General features: G+C 35.8%; 1 protein-coding gene across 1 annotated transcript in view; it reads right to left on the bottom strand.

Annotated features, from left to right (window-relative positions):
• Positions 1–9303: 9303 nt before the first annotated feature.
• IL17REL (interleukin 17 receptor E like) overlaps positions 9304–24227 on the bottom strand; it is a 59450-nt gene continuing 44526 nt past the window's right edge. Inside the window, exons 11-17 of the mRNA XM_070947736.1 lie at positions 23358–23402; positions 22117–22174; positions 18646–18791; positions 16713–16778; positions 14340–14397; positions 12443–12559; positions 9304–9362 (exon numbers count right to left, since the gene is read on the bottom strand). Coding sequence (XP_070803837.1) covers positions 9304–9362; positions 12443–12559; positions 14340–14397; positions 16713–16778; positions 18646–18791; positions 22117–22174; positions 23358–23402 — 549 coding nt within the window. The remainder of the gene's footprint in view (positions 9363–12442; positions 12560–14339; positions 14398–16712; positions 16779–18645; positions 18792–22116; positions 22175–23357; positions 23403–24227) is intronic.

Genomic DNA, 24227 nt, shown 5'->3' on the forward strand with positions numbered 1-24227 from the left:
GATGGTAGTGGGTTAATCCTACCTTTGTTCAGACCTTGTTGCAGGGAGTAATGGATTACTAAATCTGCACTTCTAAAGCTGCCCCAGCTCAGTATCTGCTTGGGGGGGGGGGGGCAGGGAGCTGATGCTCTGAGTTTCTGTCTCCCTTCAGATTTTTATTTCTCTGAGAAATAAATACCCTTGGAAGGAGAAGTAATTAAAAAAAAATAGACTGTGCAGAAATGAATAGATTAACTCTGATGATTAAAGAAAGAGAGGATTCAGAATACTTTAAGATATGGGATCAATTTTACCATTGGTTAGAAAAGAGATACAGATGAGTAAATTAATAGCTATGTAAAAAATGGTATAATTAGAATATTGTACTTTTGGAGAAACGTTACAATAGATTTGGTGAAAATGCAGACAGAAGAAACAACAAATAGAAGATGAAGTTACAGAGAAAATGCTGAGATGTCACACGGGAGGGATGACGGATGTATTAAATGTTTGTTTGTGTATAAAATAATATAAAAAATAAAAAAAGATTTTTATTTCTCTTTTAGGGGAAATATTTTATCCTGCCTTTTTTTTTTTTTAATATTTCTCAAAGTATTTCATTCTTCTAGGAAGGGGGGATAGCTTTCCACATTGCTATAAGTAAAGTTAGCATACTGAGTGGTAAAGATGTTTTGTCTGCATGAGACACAAATTGATATTTATTTGTTTTTATTTATTTCATTTTGCATGCTGCCCAACTCCAATAGATTCTGGAGCAAAAATGCTAAAAATATTAGCGATACGTATTTGATTTCTGACTTCCTCCTTCTTGGTACTGGATTTACTGGATTTATTAACATAAACTTTAAAAGTCATACCCTAAGTGTTTTTATTTGTCTTGCTACATAGAGTTTAACAGTATTCAAAGCCCACCTCCACCCTCCATAGTAATTTGAATAATTTGGTAGGCAGATACCTATGGTAGTTATCTGGCAGGCTGATAACAAAATTAATCTAGCAACCTCCTTTAAAAACATAATTTGAAGTTATCACGCCTCTGAGTTCTACATAGTGTAGTTCTAGGTCTCCCTAGATTTCCTATGAAAGCATATATAATTGCAGAATTGCAATTAAAGAACAATTGCAGAAAGGAATCTGCATTTAATTAACCTGGCACTTGGCAGACCATGTTTTTAACTCACTGTATCTGTGAGAAGTATAAGCTGAAGTATTTCACTTTCTAGGTGATGGAATGAAAACCATTTTCCACCCGTCCCTGCAAAATTTTTTGTAAATACAAATGCATTGTGCCAATGGTAGCATTTTTATGGAGATAAATAATAAATAGATAAACTCTTGTCATAATACAAATGTGTAAATATACATGTATATCAATTCTCCATGTGTGAATGTCAATGACTTGTGATGATCTAATGCAGAAAATTGCTTCTCTGATTGCCTTATTGTAGATTCCTCATCAGCAATGAAGAATGAAATATGACTTAGGTCAGCTTGGAATTACTCAGGAACATCACACAGAGGTGGGTCATCTGATGTGTTCCAGAGGTATTTCGAGCTACAATGGCCAAAATTCCCAAGCAATATATTTGGGTGTGCTGGTTGGAAATTCTGGATATTACAGTCTTAACACACCAGGAAGGCACTGAGTTAAACAAGAATGATTTAAAATAGCAAGAAAAATAGCTGTTGGCATATTTCATCAATGCTTCAGTAGCATTCAACCAGATATATGACGCAAGCCTACTGTGAAGATGAAATTCCTTGACTGCTAGTGTGCCAATTGTTCATGCACAACGTTTTTCCTAAGAATTAAATTTGAATGAAGGGAACACAGATGGATTTTCAAGGGTAGAGGCTGTTATATTTGTTGACTTGGGTTGAATTACAAAATAGCATAAAACGAGTGCTAACATTTCACCATTATGACGATTTCATCCGATTTAACGTATTTAAATAAAGGCTAGTGTGATGATACATTCTTTGTTTGCTGTTACACTATTCCTTCTTAAAGGGTATTAAATATTTCTCATATCTGGTTGTCTTAGATCTTGAGATTATTTTTTGCTCACATGATCAAACAGAAGTCAGTATCTTTCAGAATATTTCATTCTCTTCGAGTAACAAAACACAAAACTGAACATTGTTCTTTATAAATGACTAGACTTAAACAGTTTTACTGTTTTGTTTATTTCAGGAAGCATAGCAGTAAGATTGGGATTTATTTTTTTTAGATAGAAGATGGTAAGACCAACATGATCTAACATGTTGGTTATAGAATGGTAGCGGAAAGATCTGATAATACAGGGTGTATTTTTTATGATTGTGCAGGGGAATAGCATTGAACTAGTCAAAGATATAATATGTGAAAATAGGATATAGTCAGTGGCTTGTATTTCTTCTATCCCTGGCAAAGGCAATGATATATCATAAATACAGAAAAATCTAAATCATTACTGAAAAAGAGTTTTCTGAGCCCTGCTATGCATCTATTTCACAAGGAATACGATGCTTCATTATCCATTATTCCCCTTTGCCGATTCTTGAATGTGCCCTATTTCTTCCATCTTGCATGTTTGGGCAGATGAGACCTAACTATAATATGGCCTGCCAGTGGTAAAGCTTACCATCTAATGATTGTATATCAATAAAGGAGAATATTTGTAGCTCAGGGTTGAAATGAGGGGTCCTTGGTGCTTATTGAAAACAAGCAAGGTCAGAGATCACCAAGGATCCCTAATTGTTGTACATTGATGATACCCAATCTAGTTGTACATTGCCTCCCCCAAGGCTGAATCAAGAATGCTGACAAAAGCTTAATTTGGTGTCTATAGCCTATAATAATATGGATGGGTCAAAACATGCTCAGATTAAATCCTCAGAGAGATAGAGTGTCTGGTGTTAGCTCTTGTCAACGTATTTGGTTCCTGATATTACTTCTGAACTAGTTAGTTTAGGCTGGATTGTTGCCAGGTATATAGTTATCTACTAGCATCGATATAATCTACTTTGTGGTTAAATGTTTAAATTTGAATTAAAGAAATGCTATGTCCCCTGACCTTTGGCTCTCAGAAATAAACTAGATCATGCAATTAATAGAAAGGTAGCACAGTGATCCATTCCAAACCTAACAGAGATTTGCATAAATTAAGGAAATAATTATTCAGTGGTACACTAATCTAAGTGTTGCATATCTCCCATAAGTGAATAACACAGAATAAATGCCATGCGATAGTTGATGAGATATTCTACCTCTTAATTTTTGTAAAATGCCATCCATTATAAGCTTATCAAATGCCTTTGTATTCTTAAACACATACACCAAGACACACCTGGTGAAAATAATTTAAACAGGAGCTGTGCATGAAGCCAAAAGAAGCATTGGTTTCCCAAAAATAAACCCACTATATATGTGCTTTTTATTCTATACCATCTCTAGAAAGAATGTAATAAACCGTGAAGATGTTTCTTTTCCTTCTGGGTCCTTTCATTCCTTAGTTGGAGATATCAACTCAAAATGGGATAACACCTTAGCAAATGAACAGCAGATAGTAATATCATAAGGAATCAGCCTCAGACTGTAGTATAAATATGTGACAATGAGATTTCCCCAAACAGCTCTTATTTTCTCCTCTGCCTCTCAATTCCATAAACCACTACCAGATCTTAAAAAAACAAAACAAAACCTGGAAGATCTCAGCATGACTATGTTGTGTAACTAAATAAGGGATTTCATTTCTACAGCTGAAGCGTGACTGGGTAGGTGAGCCTTTATACCAACTTTAGGTCTTTGGTAGATCATAACAGAAAAGTGTTTCCGTTAAATTGCATTGATTCTGTTTCATGTGATCCATTTTTTGTTGTCTTGGATTTTGTAACAGTTGAGTTCTGGGAAGAAATCTGAAGGAAGTTGTTATTGTTGTACATTCAACAGTGGATTTGTTTCCAAAACCCATGCTTGAAAATTACACGTCTGTTTCCTAGCTGTATGAAACATGTCTTAGGACAGGCATGAAATCACATTTCTTAGGAACAGACTTTTGTAAAGGTCGAAATTGTGAAAGAGCAGTTCATGTATATTGAGAAGGAGGCCATGTGTTAAGTGATTATGAAATTAGTTTTCCATGTCACAAGATTTCAGGGGCACATGAACATAGCAGTCACTTCCTCCAGGAAAAAAGAAACCTGTTTCTTTCATGTTGATCAGTACTAAACAAAAGGTGACCAGGACATTTCAAAGGAAGATGGACTATTGCACTTTTTTCAATTCCATCAGAAAATTGAAAAGTTATTATAGCCATTTAGTTTTGTTACAAATTCTCAAAACAAACAAATCTTGTTTTTCAGCTTTTTAACATACATACTGTGTTTCCCCAAAAATAAGACCCTGGCTTATATTGTTTTGAACCCCAAAATAAGCGCTTGGCTTTATTTTCAGGGAGGTCTTAGGAAAGACCTAAGTCTTTCCCCTTTTTAAATGGAAATTTTAAATTTGTTTTTAAATTATTGGGGTTTTAAATTTGTTCAGCCAAATTATTTAATTCGCTTTATTTTATTTTAAATTTTGTATTTATATATTTTATTCTATGGCTGTTCACCGCCCTGAGTCCTTCGGGAGTAGGGTGGTATATAAATTCAATAAAATAAAAATAGATAAATAAATTATTTGGGGGCGTGTGAAGGAAACCAGAGGAAATGGCAGGGACTGGCTGCGCATGGGTTAAATATATTTGAGGAGACCAAAATCTTAGGTTTATTCATGCAATTATGAATAAAAGCCATACAAATTAGTAACCTAATTAGAATGAAACTAGAAGCACCGCGTGTACTGAGGAAATGTTCAATATATGGTTCATGTGTCTCTAATTTTTTTTCCTGAAAGTGGCAAAGGAGCAACCAAGTCTGAAACTGTTATGAAACTATTATTATACCCCAGTAAATTAGACAATGGTCAAAAAAGCAGCAGCTGACTTCACAGAAAGAATGTGGGGGGTGGCAAATGTCTCAGAAGAGACTTTCCCCTGTTTCAATATGGGTTGTATTTTCACTTCTATGAAATGTGCCTTCTGAAAACCAAAGACAAAATGATCAACAGATGGAAAAAGCATCTCTACCTCCAGACTTTTTATAGTCTTCACTATTTCTCCCATTTGGGAAGATGGGGGACTGTAGAAACCATTGTCTGTGTAAATCAAGTAATCCCACATGGTTTAGAGTCTAGACAGCATAATTTTCATGCCTGTTAACTTTACTCTTTTTTCCTGAGTAATGAAGTCTGTATAGCAAGAATTTAGATGACAGTAGGAGAAATAAATAACAAACTTTTGACATTTGTAGAGTTCAGAGTATTTTATTATTTTCCTTTGCAAGTATAAATATTGACAGTAATATATAAAACATTGACACGAAAGAACACATGTTCTTGCTGTCTCTTTTGCTGCAAAACACTTATATAGCTATCCATTTGGGAACATAAAATAATGTTTCCACACGTCCTTTGGATTTCTGTTAAATATTAAATACTTTACAAAGTTATTTGAACATGGTCCAAATATCTCCTTGTGGCCAATACCAATAATACAGTTTGAATAGAAAGATAAACACATTTTTTGCATATTACTGCAATAATTTAAAATCCTAAAAGTCAAATCCTAGTCCAAGGTTTAATTTGGATGTAAAGAAAAACCACATATAAATAGGTCACATAGCCCATTCATAAGCTTAGTTTAGGCCACAGTAGCTCAGCTGGAGATGGTACCATATAACCAAACTCCACCTTTTTAAGGTACTCAATAAGCCACTGCCCTCCCCTAGTTCAGATTTTGATGGAGACTAGGGTGAAAAGATTTTAAGAGGACTGCTGGAGGAAAAAGAGGACACATAGGAATTGGAGCATTCCTGTGGATCTTGTAAGAGAAGATCCATGTTAATCTATGGCAGTGTTTCTCAATGTCAGCAACTTTAAGATGTACATGAACTTCAACTCCCAGAATTCCCCAGCCTGCATTGTTATTGGAGAATTTTGGGGGTTGAAATCCATGCATCAAAGGTTGAGAAACACTGGTCTATGGTAGTCAAAAATTGGGAGTTTGGTAGCACCTTTTCCTACTAACAAAACGTTAAGAGGCATAAACTTCAGGTAATCTGATTAAGTGAGCTGTTGTCACAGACGTTAATGTTTGTCAAGAATATTCGTTAGTCTCAAAAGATGCTACCGTAATGCCACTGAACATTGAAATGGTCTGACAAAGCTAGTTTAGATCCTAGGAAGCAGATGATGGACAGTTCATAGGAGCAGCCCACTAATCAGTAACAAACTTTTTCAGAACCTGTACATAACAGCTACAATCAGAAACATGTCCCACAGAATTCAATAGAACTCAATTCTATCTAAAGTATGCCCAGAACTTTAAACACTGAAAACATTGTGTCACTGCCAGTTATATAAATCCAGTTCATGTCTAAGTGCTAGGTTTCTATCCATAGCAGTACTTTTAAAAAACTTATTTTTTAAAACAAACAACTGGAAAATATTATAAACAAGACTATTAATTTAAAATATATATACATAATTTTTCCTTACATATTTTTCTGAGATATTTATTTATCTTGATAGGAAGTAATATTCTGAATGGAATGATCCTCAAAGGGAAAAGTATATAAAACATGAAAGAACCATAGAGATCAGTGATTTTTTTACATTACAGGGCATATTCCACAAATATAAAGGGCAGGCACCATCATTGATTTAGGAGAAAGTCAAATTGTCTACAGAAAGATGTTTTGTTATCAAATTACTTCAGGAAGGGAGACAATAGGGCACAGGGTAAGGAATTTGCCTCACAAAAATTTATTCCTACATTACTGAAGTCAAGGAAGACCTCTGCACACACAAGGATTATTTACACATGTAACTGTTTACCGTAGAGAAATCTTTCAATTATTTGTTAAGATGCAGGAAGTGACAACATTCTGCTAAATTGACTGCTTTTCTTCATACATAAAACAAATGGTGCTATTTCATCCTGAGGAAAAAAGAAAATGAGACACAAGACTCTTGAAATATCTGCAATTTGAAAAGTGCAATTATGCATTTCCACTTCTATCAGTCACTAAGGCTGCCAATGTGTTTTTACTGGCTCATATATTCCTATAAAGAGCTTGTTCTGCAAATATGGGCAGGCTGGAGTAGCTGTAATTTATATCATTAGGAAATAGGTAATAATTCTTTGCTTACAAGGCAGGAAATGTATCGTTTTTCACTGGAATATGTAGGCAAAAATATATAAATAGAAAACAGTTTGAATATATTCTATCACAAAAGGAGTAGAAGCTACTGGTCCTGAGAGTATTGATAAAAAGGACTATTTCTATGAATTTGCCAAATGGGAAACACCCTCTATCAAAATATGTCAGCTCTATCTCCCCATTCAATTTATATGAAAACAAAGCATACAAAAAGAAATAGGGAAGGCCTAAATGCATTCTCCCTGCAGTTACTAGTATATAAAATGTTACTAAATTGGCAAACAAGATAATGAATTATATCAGATGAAACCATGGAAAGACCAATTCTCTTAATGGGAAACTGAGAATGATGAGAAATAATGTACATAATTGTAGTTAATGCTAAACATACATAACTAGGATGATTTTAATTCCTTTTACCTGGACAAATTGGACCTCTCTATAATATATTTTATTCTGCTTTAAGAGCTCTCCAGCTGCTTGCCATTTCAAACCAATTAAATACAGATGAAAATATTTCAAGACAAAGTAATTTATAGCACCTTATAGCACCAGCCATCACTGTGGTCACATAAAACCCATCTCTATTAGTGAAACAGCACTATAGGGATGGCTGGATGACATGATAAAACATGATGAATCTCTGATATGGAAATACTCTGAAATACATGGTCAGATTGTATAAACTATTAAGGATTCTGGACTCAGTGATTATTTTTGTCTGCTGAGATCTGCTAACAGAAGCAAATTTTAGGTTATGCAGATAAGTGTAAATGCAAAATTTAATTCTGTGTCATCGAGTCATTTTTGGCTCCTAGTGACTACTTAGATTTTTGTAAAAAAACAAAAGTTTGCTGAAATTATTGTAGGCAACCAATTATGCATGAAAGTCATGTGAAGATTAAGGGTCATGACAGTGGTGAAATGTAAAATTTGTTACTACCGGTTCTGTGAGCGTGGCTTGGTGGGAGGGGGGGGGTAATGTGACTGGGTGGGCGTGGCCAACTTTTTTTTTTTTTTTTTAATTTTAAAAGCATTTTTTCGGCTGAAGAGGTTGTAGAAAAAATACTTTTAAAAGTAAAAAAAAAAAGCCTCTGATGATTGTGAGGCTCAGCTGGGCATGGGGGGGGGGGCGCAGGGATTTTTGCTACCGGTTCTCCAAACCACCTGCCACCATCGCTACCGGATCGAGCGATCCGGTCTGAACCAGGAGCATTTCACCCCTGGGTCATGATCTAAATCTTTGAATCTAGACAGCTAGTTTGGTCTAATGGTTTAAGGCATCAGGCTTGAAACCAGGAGACTGAGTTCAAGTTGAAATTTCTAGGTAAAAGGTTCAAGCAATTGTCTAGAGCAGAGGTGTCAAACTCGCGGCCCATGGGCTGGATGCATCATATGCTGGCCATGCACATGCCCAGTTTAATGAAGGGGGGAAAGTCGTGATACGTCATGTGATGATGCAATAATGACACGACTTTGACACCCCTGATCTAGAGTAATAAATGATGATTTAACAATCAATTCGGAGAGTGAGAAGATTTACATTTTATTCCCAAACATCACTAAAATTAATCTAGGCCTTCTGAATTTAAATAATAAATGTCAAAGTTAATTTATTTAAATTATCAATTATTTATATCCTAAACCAATTTAAATGGCCTCAACCCAAGTACACAGTTTCTTTACATGATATTTTACCAAGGCAGAAGTGTGAGGTATATACTTCATATGTTTCTCAGGAACCATGTTACCTAAAAATAAATAGAAGCTTTAAATTATTTCACATAGGGATAATTGTAATTTTAGTGTAATTCTAACAGAACATTTCTTCTATCAATATTAGACCTTTCCATGCCTCATAGCTATGGAATATCATTTTTTAGTTATATTCATATATTAGCTATAATTCAGTACCTTTTATTTTTATTGATATTTTTTTAAAAAACTAAAATTCATCCCCAATTTTAAGAATTCAGGTCAGACTGACTGTAAAATAGTTACTTGCATTTTAGAGCAAAGATTCTTCAAAATGTCAAAGAACTATACAAAAACACATGCTTACCTGTGTGTTATCATGTGTAATACACTTTTCTCTTCATGAGTCTTCCTAGAATTAACTGAGAAAAAATGTTATCGGTTAATACTGTTCTTCACTGATGAGGCTCTTTATGACACTATGATAGTCTTTCCTCTGTGAATTCTTGGCAGTGTATACAGTATGGCTCTATTCCAATGAGTTTTATGGCTGTGTGGTGGCAAGTAGATGAGTTTTTCCCTTAATCTCAGCATCCTAATGAATTCATGTTGTCCTTGATTCACATGGCCACCAACCATTCAACTATGGAAAGCTTCTCTGAGCATGTTTGGTGATGGCAGTGGATTAAGTTAGAACTACGATCTCTCACCATTGGGAAACTGGTGGACCATCTGAAACATGTTGAACATATTAAATGAGAACATGTTATGAGTGTTAAAATTCTAAAATGACTGTTGGAAACCATACCGTTCCCAAATCATGGAGGTTACCTCCTACTCTCTAGCTGGCCATTCCACAGAAAGCTCTCTGCTGCTACTACTGCCTGCCATTGTCCTTTTTCTGAGTAGATGGACACACCTCATTTGCAGGTGTTCATCATTTTTATTTTCAAAGAAACCTTATGTTATCTATTTGAGGCACACCTGGGAAATTCCATGGAACTCCAAATGCAGCAAAAGGCTGCTTGTGTGCATTGCAGCATTGGAGTTCTACAATTTTTAATTAAGAAAATCAGTATAAAAAATCAGCTGGGCTGAGAGATTGATCACAACCAAAGGAGGTCTCTGTGCCCTCATTGAGTTCTCTGCACTCATTGAGACACCATACTAGAGTTCCCAAATACATTTTATTTGGACTATAGTATTGTGTAAAAGCATCCTTTATATAACAAAATTAAAGGGATGTCATTATTCCATTTTGACTATACAATTACTGTAATATCAGTATCAAGATCAAATTATATAAACAAGGTTATATACTACTGCTCATACAGTAGTTTCAAAAACATTTTTTTTAAAAAAAAAGTATGAACGTTGCAATACAGGTTACATGATCAATCAATCACTAAGTAACTTATGGGAAGCATGACAATATGACATGTATGTGTGAATCAGCTGATAAATTCATATTATGACTTTTAATTTTCCAAATAACCATCAGACATAGAAATCCACCAGGTACTATAATTGGAAGGCTTTTTATAGTTGGATATTTTGAATAAACAGTCTTACTTAGACAATGTGAGAGTTGTATCACAAAACTTATTGTGTCCTGAAGAAATCACACATTGATTTTGTTTGTACACCTCTTACTCAGAAATGGAAAGCATGTACAGGAAAGCCACACACAAAAATCTAGTTTTTTAGGAGAAATATCAGACAATGGAATTACAGCAGGGCATATTAACATATCTATGGATGCATTCAAGTGTGAAGGGGAAGTAAAATACTATCAATCTTTATCATTGGAATTATAGAGCCAACTTTATATTTTCTAATGAATGTGTCAACTTCAGTAGGGCATGATTAGGGGAAGTTCAAACTAGTTGGAAAGTACCAAACTGGGGAAGATTGACTTACAGAATATTGGCCTTCTGTAAGTGTCAAGTATAAAATCCAAATCTATTATGTAAACAAAACTGGAGATTTCATAGAAATATTAACTTTTATTGCTGAAGCAAGAAAAGATCAATCCTTCTCTTGAAAGAGATTTAGAGGTAATTGCAGTCATGTGGTGGACTCAACTTGTAATCCAAAAGTCGATAAGTACGTATAGAATTTCTTATAGACATTTTGGATACTTGGCACACCCCAGACAATTTGCTTTCAATTTTTTTTTTAAAGTTCATTTATTTTTGTGGGTAGTCGTCACATTTTTTTAAACACAGTGCCAACTACGACATGAACTGCATATCTAAAAATGCCTTAGCGATTCTTATCTCTGGGTCTCATATAATACCCAAAAGCATTCATAGAAAACGTTTGGCTTGGGAATGCAGTACCTCCTGGAAAAAGGAAATAAAGAGTATAAGTAGCATACCAGGATGCTAAACATGGCAATGGAAAGCAACCATATCCATTTATAAGAAATGGATATTTTGGGATGGATCCAAAATGGATATTTTGGGATGGATATTTTTTGGGGGAGGGATCCTGCCCTGAGGGGTGTTCTGTTAATGGGAAAGCTACCTCACTTCTAGAACAGATTTTCTAAAAGGATTTGGAAAAAAAGGGGGTGGGAGCTGTACTTATTTACTTCTTTTGCATTGATAGCATTGGCTGGACATAAACTATTTGAGTGCAAAGCTCACACTCAAAACGATGCTTGATAAAGGATGCTTTAGACCACGGGTGTCAAACTTGTGATGTATCATGACATTGCCTCCCTTCACTGAGCTGGAGTGGGCGTGGTCTGTGCATGATGCATCCAGCCCGCAGGCCGCCAGTTTGACACTGCTGCTTTAGACATTGTCTCTGGTTGTTTCTTTATTTATAAAAATATAGAAACTGCTCATCTTCACCACAAAGGGACTCCAGAAAGCGTAGAAGTAAAATATTAAAACATAAACTATAGATAAAATTTATATGAGGCAAAGAAAGTTAAAATTCAACATTAAAAGTTAATTAAATTAAAATAATTTAATTATGAATTTATTACTGGAAGAATTGGTACCCACAATTCTTGCCTACTATTTCCTCTTCGTAGGCAATATTTTACTATTACTGTCACTGGATCTCAATTAAATTTCATATAAAAATAGTTTTCACACAGAAATCATAATACATGCAAATCAATAAGAACAAAGGGTGCTTTGAAAAGGGAATAATTCCAATTGTAATAAGCTTCTGCAAATGGGTAAAAGAAAAATGCCCTGAGCATTCAGTATAATATTTGAAGGAAAATTTACATGATGGAATTGTAAAAGCTATATTTTTTTTAAAAAAAAGCACTTGTACATTTTCCCTATGCAAATTTTCTTTGAATATTATTGTGAAAATACAAAGCTAAGATAACAAGCCATTGGCTGATTACGTGTTAGTACTTCTAATAAACTTCTAAGCCAGTGTTGATTAATTAAAATCTATCAGTTAAAATGAATGTTCTATTGTTACAACCATTATTGTAACCATCTATTGACTTTTCCGCTGCATAAATCAGTACCTGACAAAAGTTTGTGTCCAAGGAGAGCCAACATGATTAGAAATATGGCAAGAAATGCTATGAGAGAGAGGATGCTTAAGGAATATTCATAATATTCTTGAGTCCCAGTAGAAGAGTCTAGAATTAAACAAAATAGTATCTTAGATGTTCATCTAAGAATAAGTAGGCCCTTATTATTTTCTTTTATTAAATTTTGATAGTTCTTCTAGTCAAAGCCATATCATTGAGAAGAAAAAACAGACCAACAAACTTCATAACAAAAGCACCATGTAAATGAATTAACAGGGATTCATGGCCATTTAACATTAACCACTATGCTCAGACAGCAAAGTGGAAGATCCAATGGAAGTTAAAATGGATGTCGACATACTCCAAATATCACAGGAGTGTTGCTGTCATCAGCAAATAAACCCACTAATATAGAAAGGCTCCCAGTGGACAGTGAATTTCTGGAAATTCAAGTAATGAAATGCCCCAATTTTCAATTGTTGGGAATGGGAGAAAGGATGAAATACATGTGATACACACAAGGAATTCTATATTTTTGGTGTTTCTTATCATCTGTTTGCTTTAATTCCTTTTTCTTTAGAAATACACAAAAGAATCTTTGTTTCCTAATCTATTAGAATAAGAATGGACAGAGAATAAGAATATGATTCCTGGGCCAAACAGAGCTATCAAAGCTCCTCCATGCTCCCAAAATACTGTTGTATCTTTTGCCCTCAGTACAATTCATTGAATAATGAGAAATCAATAAGTACTGTGCTTCATCTACATACTATTACAATTCTTCTATTTGTCTACAACCTTTAACTGCGCAAAATGGTGCATCATAGGGCAAGAATTTTTGAACTAGGGTATCTCAAATGGACTAACTTACAGAGTGCATCTAAAATAAATGAGCCTTGACTCCCATGGAACTGAAATTTGGCAAATTTTATAAAACATTTTATAACATAAAATTAGACATTTTATGACATAATATAAAAATGCCATACAATATTTCCTGTGCTCATTTCCTGACCTCATGTTTGACTATACTATATACTGTAGTGCACCACAGTCTATTTTCAAGGCAGACACTGTACATCTCTGAATCTCGTAGATAATCATCTTGAGAATCCTTAGCCTTTCTTTTCTTTTTTTGTACCTCTGAGTCAGCATTGACTGATGATGACTGCCTTGACTACCCTGTATTTTTCCTGGCAAGATTTCAGAACTTGCCATTGCTTCTTCCTGAGGGCTGAGAGAGTGACCTGCTCAAAGTCACACATTTGGCTTTATGCCTAAAGTGGGACTAGAACTCAGGGTATCCTAGTCTGATGCCTTAACCACTACACCAATCTGGTTCTCATCTTTAGCTTACCATCACATTCATAGTCAGATTTTATCTATAAGTCTGGGGGTTTTATTTATTAAATCAATATCTTCTCTTACATTGTCCTCACATGGCCATCATGACTGTAATCTTGGTAGCTACATATTATCTTCTTGCAGTTACCACCATGATGGCAATCTCAATAGTCCATATGTATTTATTAAAGGTTTTCACTTCATTGAGACATCTTCGTGGGGTCCTCAGAACAACCCTTCATGTTCAAGAGGCAAAGGCCAAAATACATCAGCTGCCCACCACAACAGGTTGAGAACTTTAACTCTCCAGATTTGGTCACTTTAAGATGTGTGGACTTTAACTCCTAGAATTCTTCAACCAGCCATGGGGCTGGGGCTGGGGCTGGGGCTGGAGAATTCTGAGAGTAGATGTCCACGCATCTTAAAATGGCCAAAGTTGGGAAGCACTTAGTAGTGTGCTAGCTTCCCAAATCACTTCTGTTAGGAGCCCGTAGATGGTTTGCCTTATCTCATATACAGTAGCCTTTTTTCTATTGAAACTTACTGCAGGGTAAATCACAGATGTATGAAGAAACAGAATAGTCCACATCTGTCCTCCATCCCTTGTTCAGAAAAGAAAAGAAAACATTTTCCTGAATAATCATGAGAGACAACATACAATAAAATCCAAGTATATATCTTCTCGGGTTTTTTTAGCATATAAGTGAAGTACAAAATGGGGGCACATTTTTTAAAAAAAGTTTTTTAATTTGGGTAATGAAACGTCTGCAACAAAACAACCAAGCTCAGAGAGCATCAAGGACCCCTCATTTCAACCCTGATTTACAAATATTCTCCTTTATTAAAAAGAACAGCATTTAGTGAGCATGAATAGGTAACTACTCTTGGAGAGTTATCATAGGAATGATTTCAAATGGGTTGAGGTTGGCCAGCACAATTTCTAGAATACTATTTCTCAACCTTGACAGCTTAAAGATATGGGGATTTTAATTCTCAGATTTCCCCAGCCAATCCCCAATTCTTGGAGTTGAAGCCCACACATTTTCAAAATACATGGTTGATAATGCTGTTCTCAACATAGGATTTACCTACTTTGAAAGAAGTTCAGAGACTGCATGGGAAAAAAATATCTTCTCATTGGGTATGTACAGTGTATTTGGGTCTTCATGTCATTCCTAACTGCCGGTGACTGTCCCTGAAGTTTTGTTGGCAGCATTTTCAAGAGTATTTTGCCCTTGCCTCCTTCCAAGAGCTAAGAAAGAGTGGCTGGCTCAAAGGCTACTCCATTTCTGCACTGCAACAATCCAGATGATCACATTAGCTGGCAGCAAAGTTTTCATGAAGCCTTATGTTGGCAAATGATGAGGAACTTTGTAGAGAACTTCTGTTCAAAAAAGAGGCTTATCAAACCCACTTCCAGGGCAATTATTCTCATTCAGATCACTGCTGAAATGTGTCATTGTTTTTTTTTTAAAAAAAAAAAGATAATCAACCATATGGAAGCAGCAAAAATTCTTTAGAGAGAAAAGTGCTTCCTCAAGTTCACTGCACTCAGCAATACCTCTCTGCTTTTTTTTTTTACTTGTGACAATGATAGCTGCAGAGAAATAATAAATCTGAACTTATAAACAAAATACTTTGAAGCAAAATACCATATCAGAAGATTACTTGAAAGTAATTGTTGGTGCTACTAGTTGAACAGAAGCATGCCAGAAAATTTAGCAAACTTAGAAAACTTAGCAAATTAAAGGCATTGACTCCACTTAGAACTCCACTTTCAGGATCCCTATCTACACCAGTGGTGGGATTCAATTTTTTTTACTACCGGTTCTGTGAGCATGGCTTGGTGGGCATGGCATGGCTTGGTGGGCATAGCTTGGTGGGCGTGGCAGGGGAAGGATACTGTAAAATCTCCATTCCCACCCCACTCCAGGGGAAGGTTACTGTAAAATCCCCATTTCCTCCCGATCAGCAGGGACTCAGGAGGCAGAGAATAGATGGGGATGGGGCCAGTCAGAGGTGATATTTACTGGTTCTCCGACCTACTCAAAATTTCCACTACCAGTTCTCCAGAACTGGTCAGTACCTGTTGAATACCACCTCTAGAAGAGAATAGATGGGGGCAGGGCCAGTCAGAGGTGGTATTTACTGGGTGTCCGAACTACTCAAAATTCCGCTACCGGTTCTCCAGAACTGGTCAGAACCTGCTGAATACTACCTCTGATATACACACACCCAAGGATAATGGTGCTAGATTAGGCAGGATGAGCTATGCTCTGAGGCAGCAAAATACACACTGATCATATGGATGTTTTGGCCAGCAGATTATATACCCCAAACCTAAAAGTAGGAAGAAGAAAGGGAATTTTCCAACTCTTTGTGCCATTTCCTTCCTGCAAAGTAAATTACTGCTCCTAATGTTTGCATTTAGCTGGTTGATTTATAGAGGTGTGTTTACTATTACTGCTTTATGTGCATGCTCTTGTCCTCAGTTGGCCATTAAAAATGCAAAAAACTGGTTTGCTGCTGGATTTGCTGCTACTTATGCTGGGATTTCCCTCAGTTCATGTTCCTCAGGGTACGAAGGCTTTTCCCATCCTGCCCAGCTTTAATAGCAGCTGATGCGTTTGGCCACCACTTGGGCTCTGATTTCTCTACATCTTGAGAAATTCACTTCCAAACAAAGCAGGGACTGAATCCAGAACATCCTCTGAGAAAGCTTTGAAAATATTGTCTCTGACAGCCCGAGATAGTTGCTTTGCATAATTTAAAATGCTGAATCATTTCCCAGATTGTTAATGTCATTGTATTTTAAGGTGAGATTTTGTGATTTTTATCTTTTATGTGTTACACACACACACACACACACACACACACTTTTAGTTATTAATTGCATGCAGATCCAAAAGTTACATACCTTAATGCAGACGTTTGAGCCACATGGTTTCCCTGAAATGTTGACAGATGGTAAACTTAATCCACCCTGGAAAATACAAGTCAAAACCAAGTTAACTTCAAGAAAATAAAGCCGCATAATCTTTTTGATCTGTTGCCTGTCACTCATTCTGCGGTTTCACAAACATAGTAGCTTTACACTAATGCAGCTTTCACTGTTCCTGACATGTTCATCAAGTGCTTATTATGCTAGTCATTTGAATGTGCTTGTTAATTGGTTTAACATTTTGGGAATACATGGGAATATGTCTTATTTTCTCAAACTCTGGAAATCATCTTGGAATTTCTGAAATTGCCATTTCTTGATATCATAGAGAACATAGATGCCAGTCAGTAGACACATTGATTTCCAAAATGTGAAATAAGGAAAGGGAGGGAGGGAGGGAGGGAGACAGAGAGACACAGAGAGAAAATACTCTACATACTGCCCAAAAGAGACTATTGAATACAATCATGTTGATCCCACCCCCACCCCTAAAAATAATACTGTATCTTTGCTGGGTCTCTGGTATATAAACTACAAGGGGATTTCCAATTTATTCAAATCAGTCTCTTAAGAGTTTGGCAGCCAATCCTTTAATAAATATTTCATTTTAAACACTATACAATATTGCATATTGTTTTGTATACTGAATATCCAGGTGTAGTAATCTCTGGAAGCACTGAAAGAAAAATAGGGGTGTGGTTTTTTAAAAAATCCTCTCAACTCTGTGAAGAAGAAATAAGTGTTTATGATAGCTGCAATTGCTGACTGTGAAAATACTATGAGAAAAATTGGAAGGAGGGGGCATGTAAAAGTCAGTATGGGAACTTTGTCTTCAAATCATCACTTCCCAGCATAGCTTTAAAGAACATTTCAGGATTTGTAAAAAATATATGTCTAAAGAGTAAATCCTTTGCCTACTGATGGATCCCAGACCATGATATGTGATGATTCTTCTGAGCTGAGTGTTTATTGTTTCACACATAAAGACACACAATCTTGCCAGACTGATAACTCTACTACCTGCATCCACAATATATTCGGTGAACTTTTAGGGAGGGGCTGGGTTGCCTCTTATACTTATGTAGTACATCCCCTTCCTCACTTTTTTGTTGTTGTTGTTAGTTGCAAAGTCGTGTCCGACCCATTGCAACTCCATGGACAATGTTCCTCCAGGCCTTCCTGTCCTCTACCATCCCCTGGAGTCCATTTAAGTTCACGCCTATTGCTTCAGTGACTTTATCCAGCCACCTCATTCTCTGTCGTCCCCTTCTTCTTTTGCCCTCAATCTTTCCCAGCATTAGGCTCTTCTCCAGTGAGTCCTTCCTTCTCATTAGGTGGCCAAAGTATTTGAGTTTCATCTTCAGGATCTGGCCTTCTAAAGAGCAGTCAGGGTTGATCTCCTCTAGGACTGACCGGTTTGATCGCCTTGCAGTCCAAGGGACTCGCAGGAGTCTTCTCCAGCACCATAGTTCAAAGGCCTCAATTCTTTGGCGCTCAGCCTTTCTTATGGTCCAACTTTCACAGCCATACATTGCAACTGGGAACACCATAGCCTTGACTATACACACTTTTGTTGGCAGGGTGATGTCTCTGCTTTTTAGAATGCTATCTAGATTTGCCATAGCTTTTCATAGTTTTTCCTCACTATATTCCATCATAGCTACATCCAGCTGCATGTAGTTGTTCTCTATGATTTAAATATATTGCAGCATTAAGAACGTATGTCCATATGTGTCAATAATTGTGACCATGGTAAGTATATATAGATATACAGTTCTTTCTAACATAGATATTTCTCATGGATTGCATACTTCTTAGTGTTTTTAGCTGAAATGAATTTGGCAGGCCTATCTCCTTCATGCTGGATTTGCTTAAGAACCTTTGAAACATAAAAAAAAGTTGCACTAACCAATGAAAGGGCTTTGGGACTTCCAGTAGAGTTGCATGAATGCAAGTTGGTCCTGTTACATATAAGTACTGAAAATTCTGCTTCAAAATGTGATGTGAAAGAAACTTCTATTTGTTGTCCCATTACAGCAAGTCTCATTTTCCAAGCTAAAAACAGAAAGAAACCCATCAAACTGGTATGTAATGCTAACTGGATTAAGAATACTTCAGTTAACATAGTTCACCTTATTATGAACCTTATTATTATAATGATTGATTGAGCTTAGAAAGAGTGATCGGACCAGATCATCCACTGAATTTCAAGTTAAACCTGGGTCTCCTTGACCTAGTCTAAGTCACCAACCTCTACACCACACTGGATGTTTATTCCATTCTGATGCTTACAAATGATAGTAAAATGCATTCTCCTAACACTACAGTAAACATTCTTTTCAAAAAATGTTTCATACACTCATAATATTTTTACATTTTTATAATGTTATGGTGGAATCATATTCCATGAAGGGATTTTTGAACTGAGGTCCAAAGGCATCCTCTGTTCCATGAGTCTTATCTCTCCTTCTAAAATCTGCCTTCAAAATCTTCTGCTTTCATCAATTCAATTTAATTCAAACCTGTTGGCAAAACTTTTGGTTGCAGGAATTGGGTGTGGCTAGTCTAGAGAAAAGAAGAACTAGGGGAGACATGGTAGCCGCGTTCCAATATTTAAAGGGCTGCTACAAAGAAGAGGGGGTCAAACTATTTTCCAAAGCACCAGAAGGCAAGACCACAAACAACAGATGGAAACTAATCAAGGAGAGAAGCAACCTAGAACTAAGGAGAAACTTCCTAACAGTGAGAACAATTAACCAGTGAGAACAGCTTTCATTCAGAAGTTATGGGTGCTCCATCACTAGAGGCTTTTAAGAAGAGATTGGACAGCTATTTGTTTGAAATGGTATAGGGCTCCTGCTTCAGTAGGGGGTTGTACTAGAAGACCTTCAAGGTGCCTTCCAACTTTGTTATTCTGTAAAATGCCTAACTTCTGTTAAATGGCCATGTGATCATAAGAAAGCTATTAGAAATATATATATATATATATATCAAAGTTCATTCCTTCTGGAGCATACTAAACAAACAATCATAATAAAAAGGGGGAATCTCCAGTTTTTAACAATGTTTCCAAAAAATACTAGCCCTGGCTGGATACCTACAAAGATTGTAGCAGGGATATCATGCTTCCATGCACTTTAAAATGCCACCCCAGATTAAGTTAAACTCACAATTCTTAATAAGTAATTTATACTCATATTTGAATATACTGAACATGTGAAAGGAATAAGGAGTTCCTGGAAAATATTAATCTAAGTCTACCTAAATTGCAGATTTAGACTATCAGCATCGGTCTGAAATAGTCCATGTACAGATAATTTCCATTAGAATGAAAAACTGAATTGTAATTGGTTTTTGGAGGGAGTTTATGGAACAGAGATGTATGTGAATCATCCTTTTACAAATAACTCCGATGTCATGTAGATCAGATGATCTTTGGGGGATGAAACTCGTCTGCAGGTTCTGGATATCTCCTTCAACTATTTAATATACAGAATTAGCAGATAAGTCGGTAGGGGTTTAAGTATCTATTAAGTGATTCCTATCTTTCATGGATCTGTGTTTATAATTTTAATCATAAAAAGCCATTTGTATTACAGTATTCCTTATATGAGGAACAATCTATTGAAAACCTATCAATTAAAGCAGAACAATTGCTTGTTCTGCTTTCTTATGTGGGCAATGGATGAGCCCTGTCTGGTTTCCTTATAAGGACATCCTATCTAAAAAAAGACAGAGAGGATCAAGGGATTCATAAACACATGCTAAACTTCTTTTCATCGAAATTAGGACTTTACTAGATTGATTGAAATACACTTAATATTTCACTGCAGTTTTGCTGATGGAAATTCTGTATGGAAATTTTATTGGAACATGATGAAAACCAGCAGCTAGTATAATTAATAGATGATAACATACAAGTCAAATGTTGTGCTTTAATGAGCATCCCTATAGCTTAGTAAATGTTTGATTTATTCTAAAGAAATAAACACTATACACACTACATATGATGAAAAATTGTCATGTTCCAAGCCAAGAAAGACATTTGTACCATAAAACATATACAGAGGCCCCCATATTGGAGAGAACTCAAAATAATTTGTTAAGGAGGATGCTCAGGGTAAACAATTCCACTTCAGCTGCAGCCGTCAGAGTTGAATTGGAACATTTCTCACTGTACACCTATACAATCACTAGGGCGGTAGCCTACTGGCTAAAAATGACTCAGATGGAAGCCAGCAGACTCCCCAAAATCTGCCTAGAGGAACAGCAGATTTCAAATCCTCAAAGGTATTCCTGGCTAACCCGGCTGTCAGAAATATTGAACCGATATGGCATAGGGTTCCCATTGTGTGACACACTGAAGCAAGTTAAACAACGGATTAAAGATATACATGGGCAAATGGACATGGCAACTCTTTCAACTAATCACTCCCTTAAACTGCTGACAGCAGTTAAAACAACTTTCACCCTGGAAAAGTATTTACATTTAGAAATGCCATCAGTGGAGAGACAGTTATTTGTTAAGTTTAGATTCGAACTTTTAGATACCAACATTAAATTCGGCCGTTACCAGAAAATCCCGTATGACAAAAGAACATGTATATGTGGGGTAAACGTCGTGGAGGACACGGCGCATATAATATTCGAATGTAGGCTGTATGAGGAAATAAGAAAACAATATCTGTCCCCAATTATAAATAAATTTCCCCACTGGAATATAAGGCATAAATTAGCATTTCTGTTGAAGGCTGACTCTCCTCCCATGGTAAGGGCTATCACTCACTATCTTAAAAGGATGACAGCAATACGAGCCAGTTATATCGAAAAGAATTTCATTGATTGTAAGAAAGATGAGCTGAGTTAGAGAGGAGCTATCTTATTTGGGTTATCTAGTCTTGGCAACTTAGCTATTGAAATCTGATATTGTAAAATTTTAATGTCATATATCATATATTTTTAGATTGTTATTTCTGTAACTGTTTTGCCTTTTTCCCTTTTTCTTTTCTGTTTTGTTTGAAAAGGCCTTCGGGCTATTCAATAAACAAATACAATACATAAAACATATACTGTGGGAACTATTAGGAGGAGCTGTCTTCACTCTCTTTCTCCCACACTAAACTGTGTTGTCTCTTGTTCCTCTGAAATGCACTCCCACCCTCCTGGGAATCCAGACAACATTCTATCACAAAAATATAACAAATCAAAAGATACATTCTCAAACTACTTAAACTCTTTGCATTTAAATGATAATAATAATGAAATCAATTACATGTTATGTTATGTATTGACCAAACTATTTCTATATGCTTTGATTATTGTTAATCATTTAATTCATTGTGAATGTAAGAAAAGAATTACATTACAATTAATATTTTACCTTGAAATTGTCCATGACTGAATGGACATTTAACCCAGACGTTGTGCTCAGTTGCAAACTAAAAAGGGTTTAAAAGAAATTAACATTTAATTTGTGTTATCCAGCCTGAATTTTCTATTGCAATAAACTGAAGTAATATATTGATGGATTGAATCTCTAGCTCTGTAGAAATTCTTCTATCAGGCAGAATGACAATGTTGCTTTTAGGGTTAATAAGCTCAAACAAATAATAGAGCAATTATAGCTGATCCTAAAGAGTAAGCCCACTAAAACCAATCAGATAAACTTTTAAACAAATGTTCCATAGAATTAAACTATGAAACTCTTCCTTGATATTTTAATGAAGGATAGTGGGAATAATGTATTTGTAACAATAATTTATAATTTGCATCATATTCTAATTTATGATCTACTGCATGTCAATTCATTTATCTATAGCTTTTTGACACACATGACCTGGATTTATCAAACATGCTATGCCAAAACTATTCAAAATTAATTGAGTAGTATGAATTTGATATAACTTAGCCATTGCCCTTTAAAAACCATGGTTTATGGATTTGTGCATTGTGTGAACCAATTGTGATTTATTCAATAAACTGTGTGAAACCAATCACCGTTTGCAACAATAGGTGATCCAGACCATACTGTTGGATACCTCTTTGTACCATAATTTTTTATGTACAATTAACTATCTGGGTCAACAAAAGCGTTTACATTATTAGTCCTGCTTCTTTCTTCCAAATTATCTCTGAAAGATTATTATAATTAAGGCCAACATATACATGGTACACTTTACACTTGTCATATGCTTTTGTACAGTTCAATTGGTATTAGCTATTGAAATGGGCTGGCAAAGGATGGGAAGGAACTGTAAAATTCTTTTCTACCCTACTATTATACTACTACTACCCGGCTAAAACAAATTATTCCTCTGAAACTGACATTTGCTTCAAAAAGACATATCACCCGATTTCAGTGAGAAATTACCCAACACCATATGGACACACAAATCAAATGCCAGGTTCCGAAAAGAGACTCTCAACTGAACTCCTGGTGGGATAAAGTTTCCCACCATATCTACAAAAACTACCAGTTTCAAGCTCCATCAAAAGAAACAAGAGACTTGCACACTAGAAAAGGTCATTACTGTCAAATCTAATCAAATCTGTATTGAGGCCATAAACCAGAATAAGGGTCATAACCTCTCACTTAGACATGACGATTGGATCTTGATTTACCTTGATGCAAAGGCTTGGATGTGTATCAACTCGGGAATATTTCACCTGATTGAGAAAAGATTATTAGATTGTTAGCCAATCCTGAAAATGCAAGCATCCAAACAAGAACATTCTATGAAATTTTAATGATATATCATGTACAATGAACGCAATTGGAGTAAAGGGGGAAATCAATCTCTACTGACCCTGTATTTGTCTCCACAACTGTATTTGTCTCCATAATTCCTCCCTGTGCATTGAAACTATTCTGTACTTGGACAAGAATGTTAGATTTGTAATGAAGGCTGTCCGATCTGATCTCTGCTAAGAGCAGGACTTGTAAAAGAAATCTCTGGGGCTAAGAAAGGAATAGGAGTATCTCAAAAGAGTAAACAATGAGCAGAGAGTTGCTGTATATTAGAGTCAGTTTCATCTAGAAAAGGGGTGGTTAGCCCTTTAGACTTGCCTCTAGAAAAAGGAAGTTCTCGACCTTGTTGAATTCACTATTAAATGAATTTTGCTTTTGGTTCTTAATCGGTTTTGAAAAATCTATATAATACCCCCATACCTTGCTGACAATAAGCTTGTGATCATGATTCAATTTCTGACAATGCTTTGCAGACAGAGGATTTTAACTATGGCATCCTTAACAGAAGACCATTTCATATCCTGTTTGAGTAACAGTCACCCGTGCCATAGTCAATTTCTATTTGAACTGTTGTAACATGCTCTACATGGGGATGCCCTTAAAGAGTATCCAGAAACTTTAGTTGGCTCAAACCAAAACTTTAAAGCTTTTTAAAGCTCTATATGGCTTGTGGCCAGATTATTTGAAGAACCACTTCTCTCCAGTTAGCTCTACCATCACCTGAGTGGGAAGGCAGAGCCTGT

The sequence above is a fragment of the Pituophis catenifer genome, unplaced genomic scaffold (genome assembly GCF_029215685.1).
Source record: "Pituophis catenifer annectens isolate HBS135680 unplaced genomic scaffold, rPitCat1.0.hap2 SCAF_7, whole genome shotgun sequence".
NCBI classification, from domain to species: Eukaryota; Metazoa; Chordata; class Lepidosauria; order Squamata; family Colubridae; genus Pituophis; species Pituophis catenifer.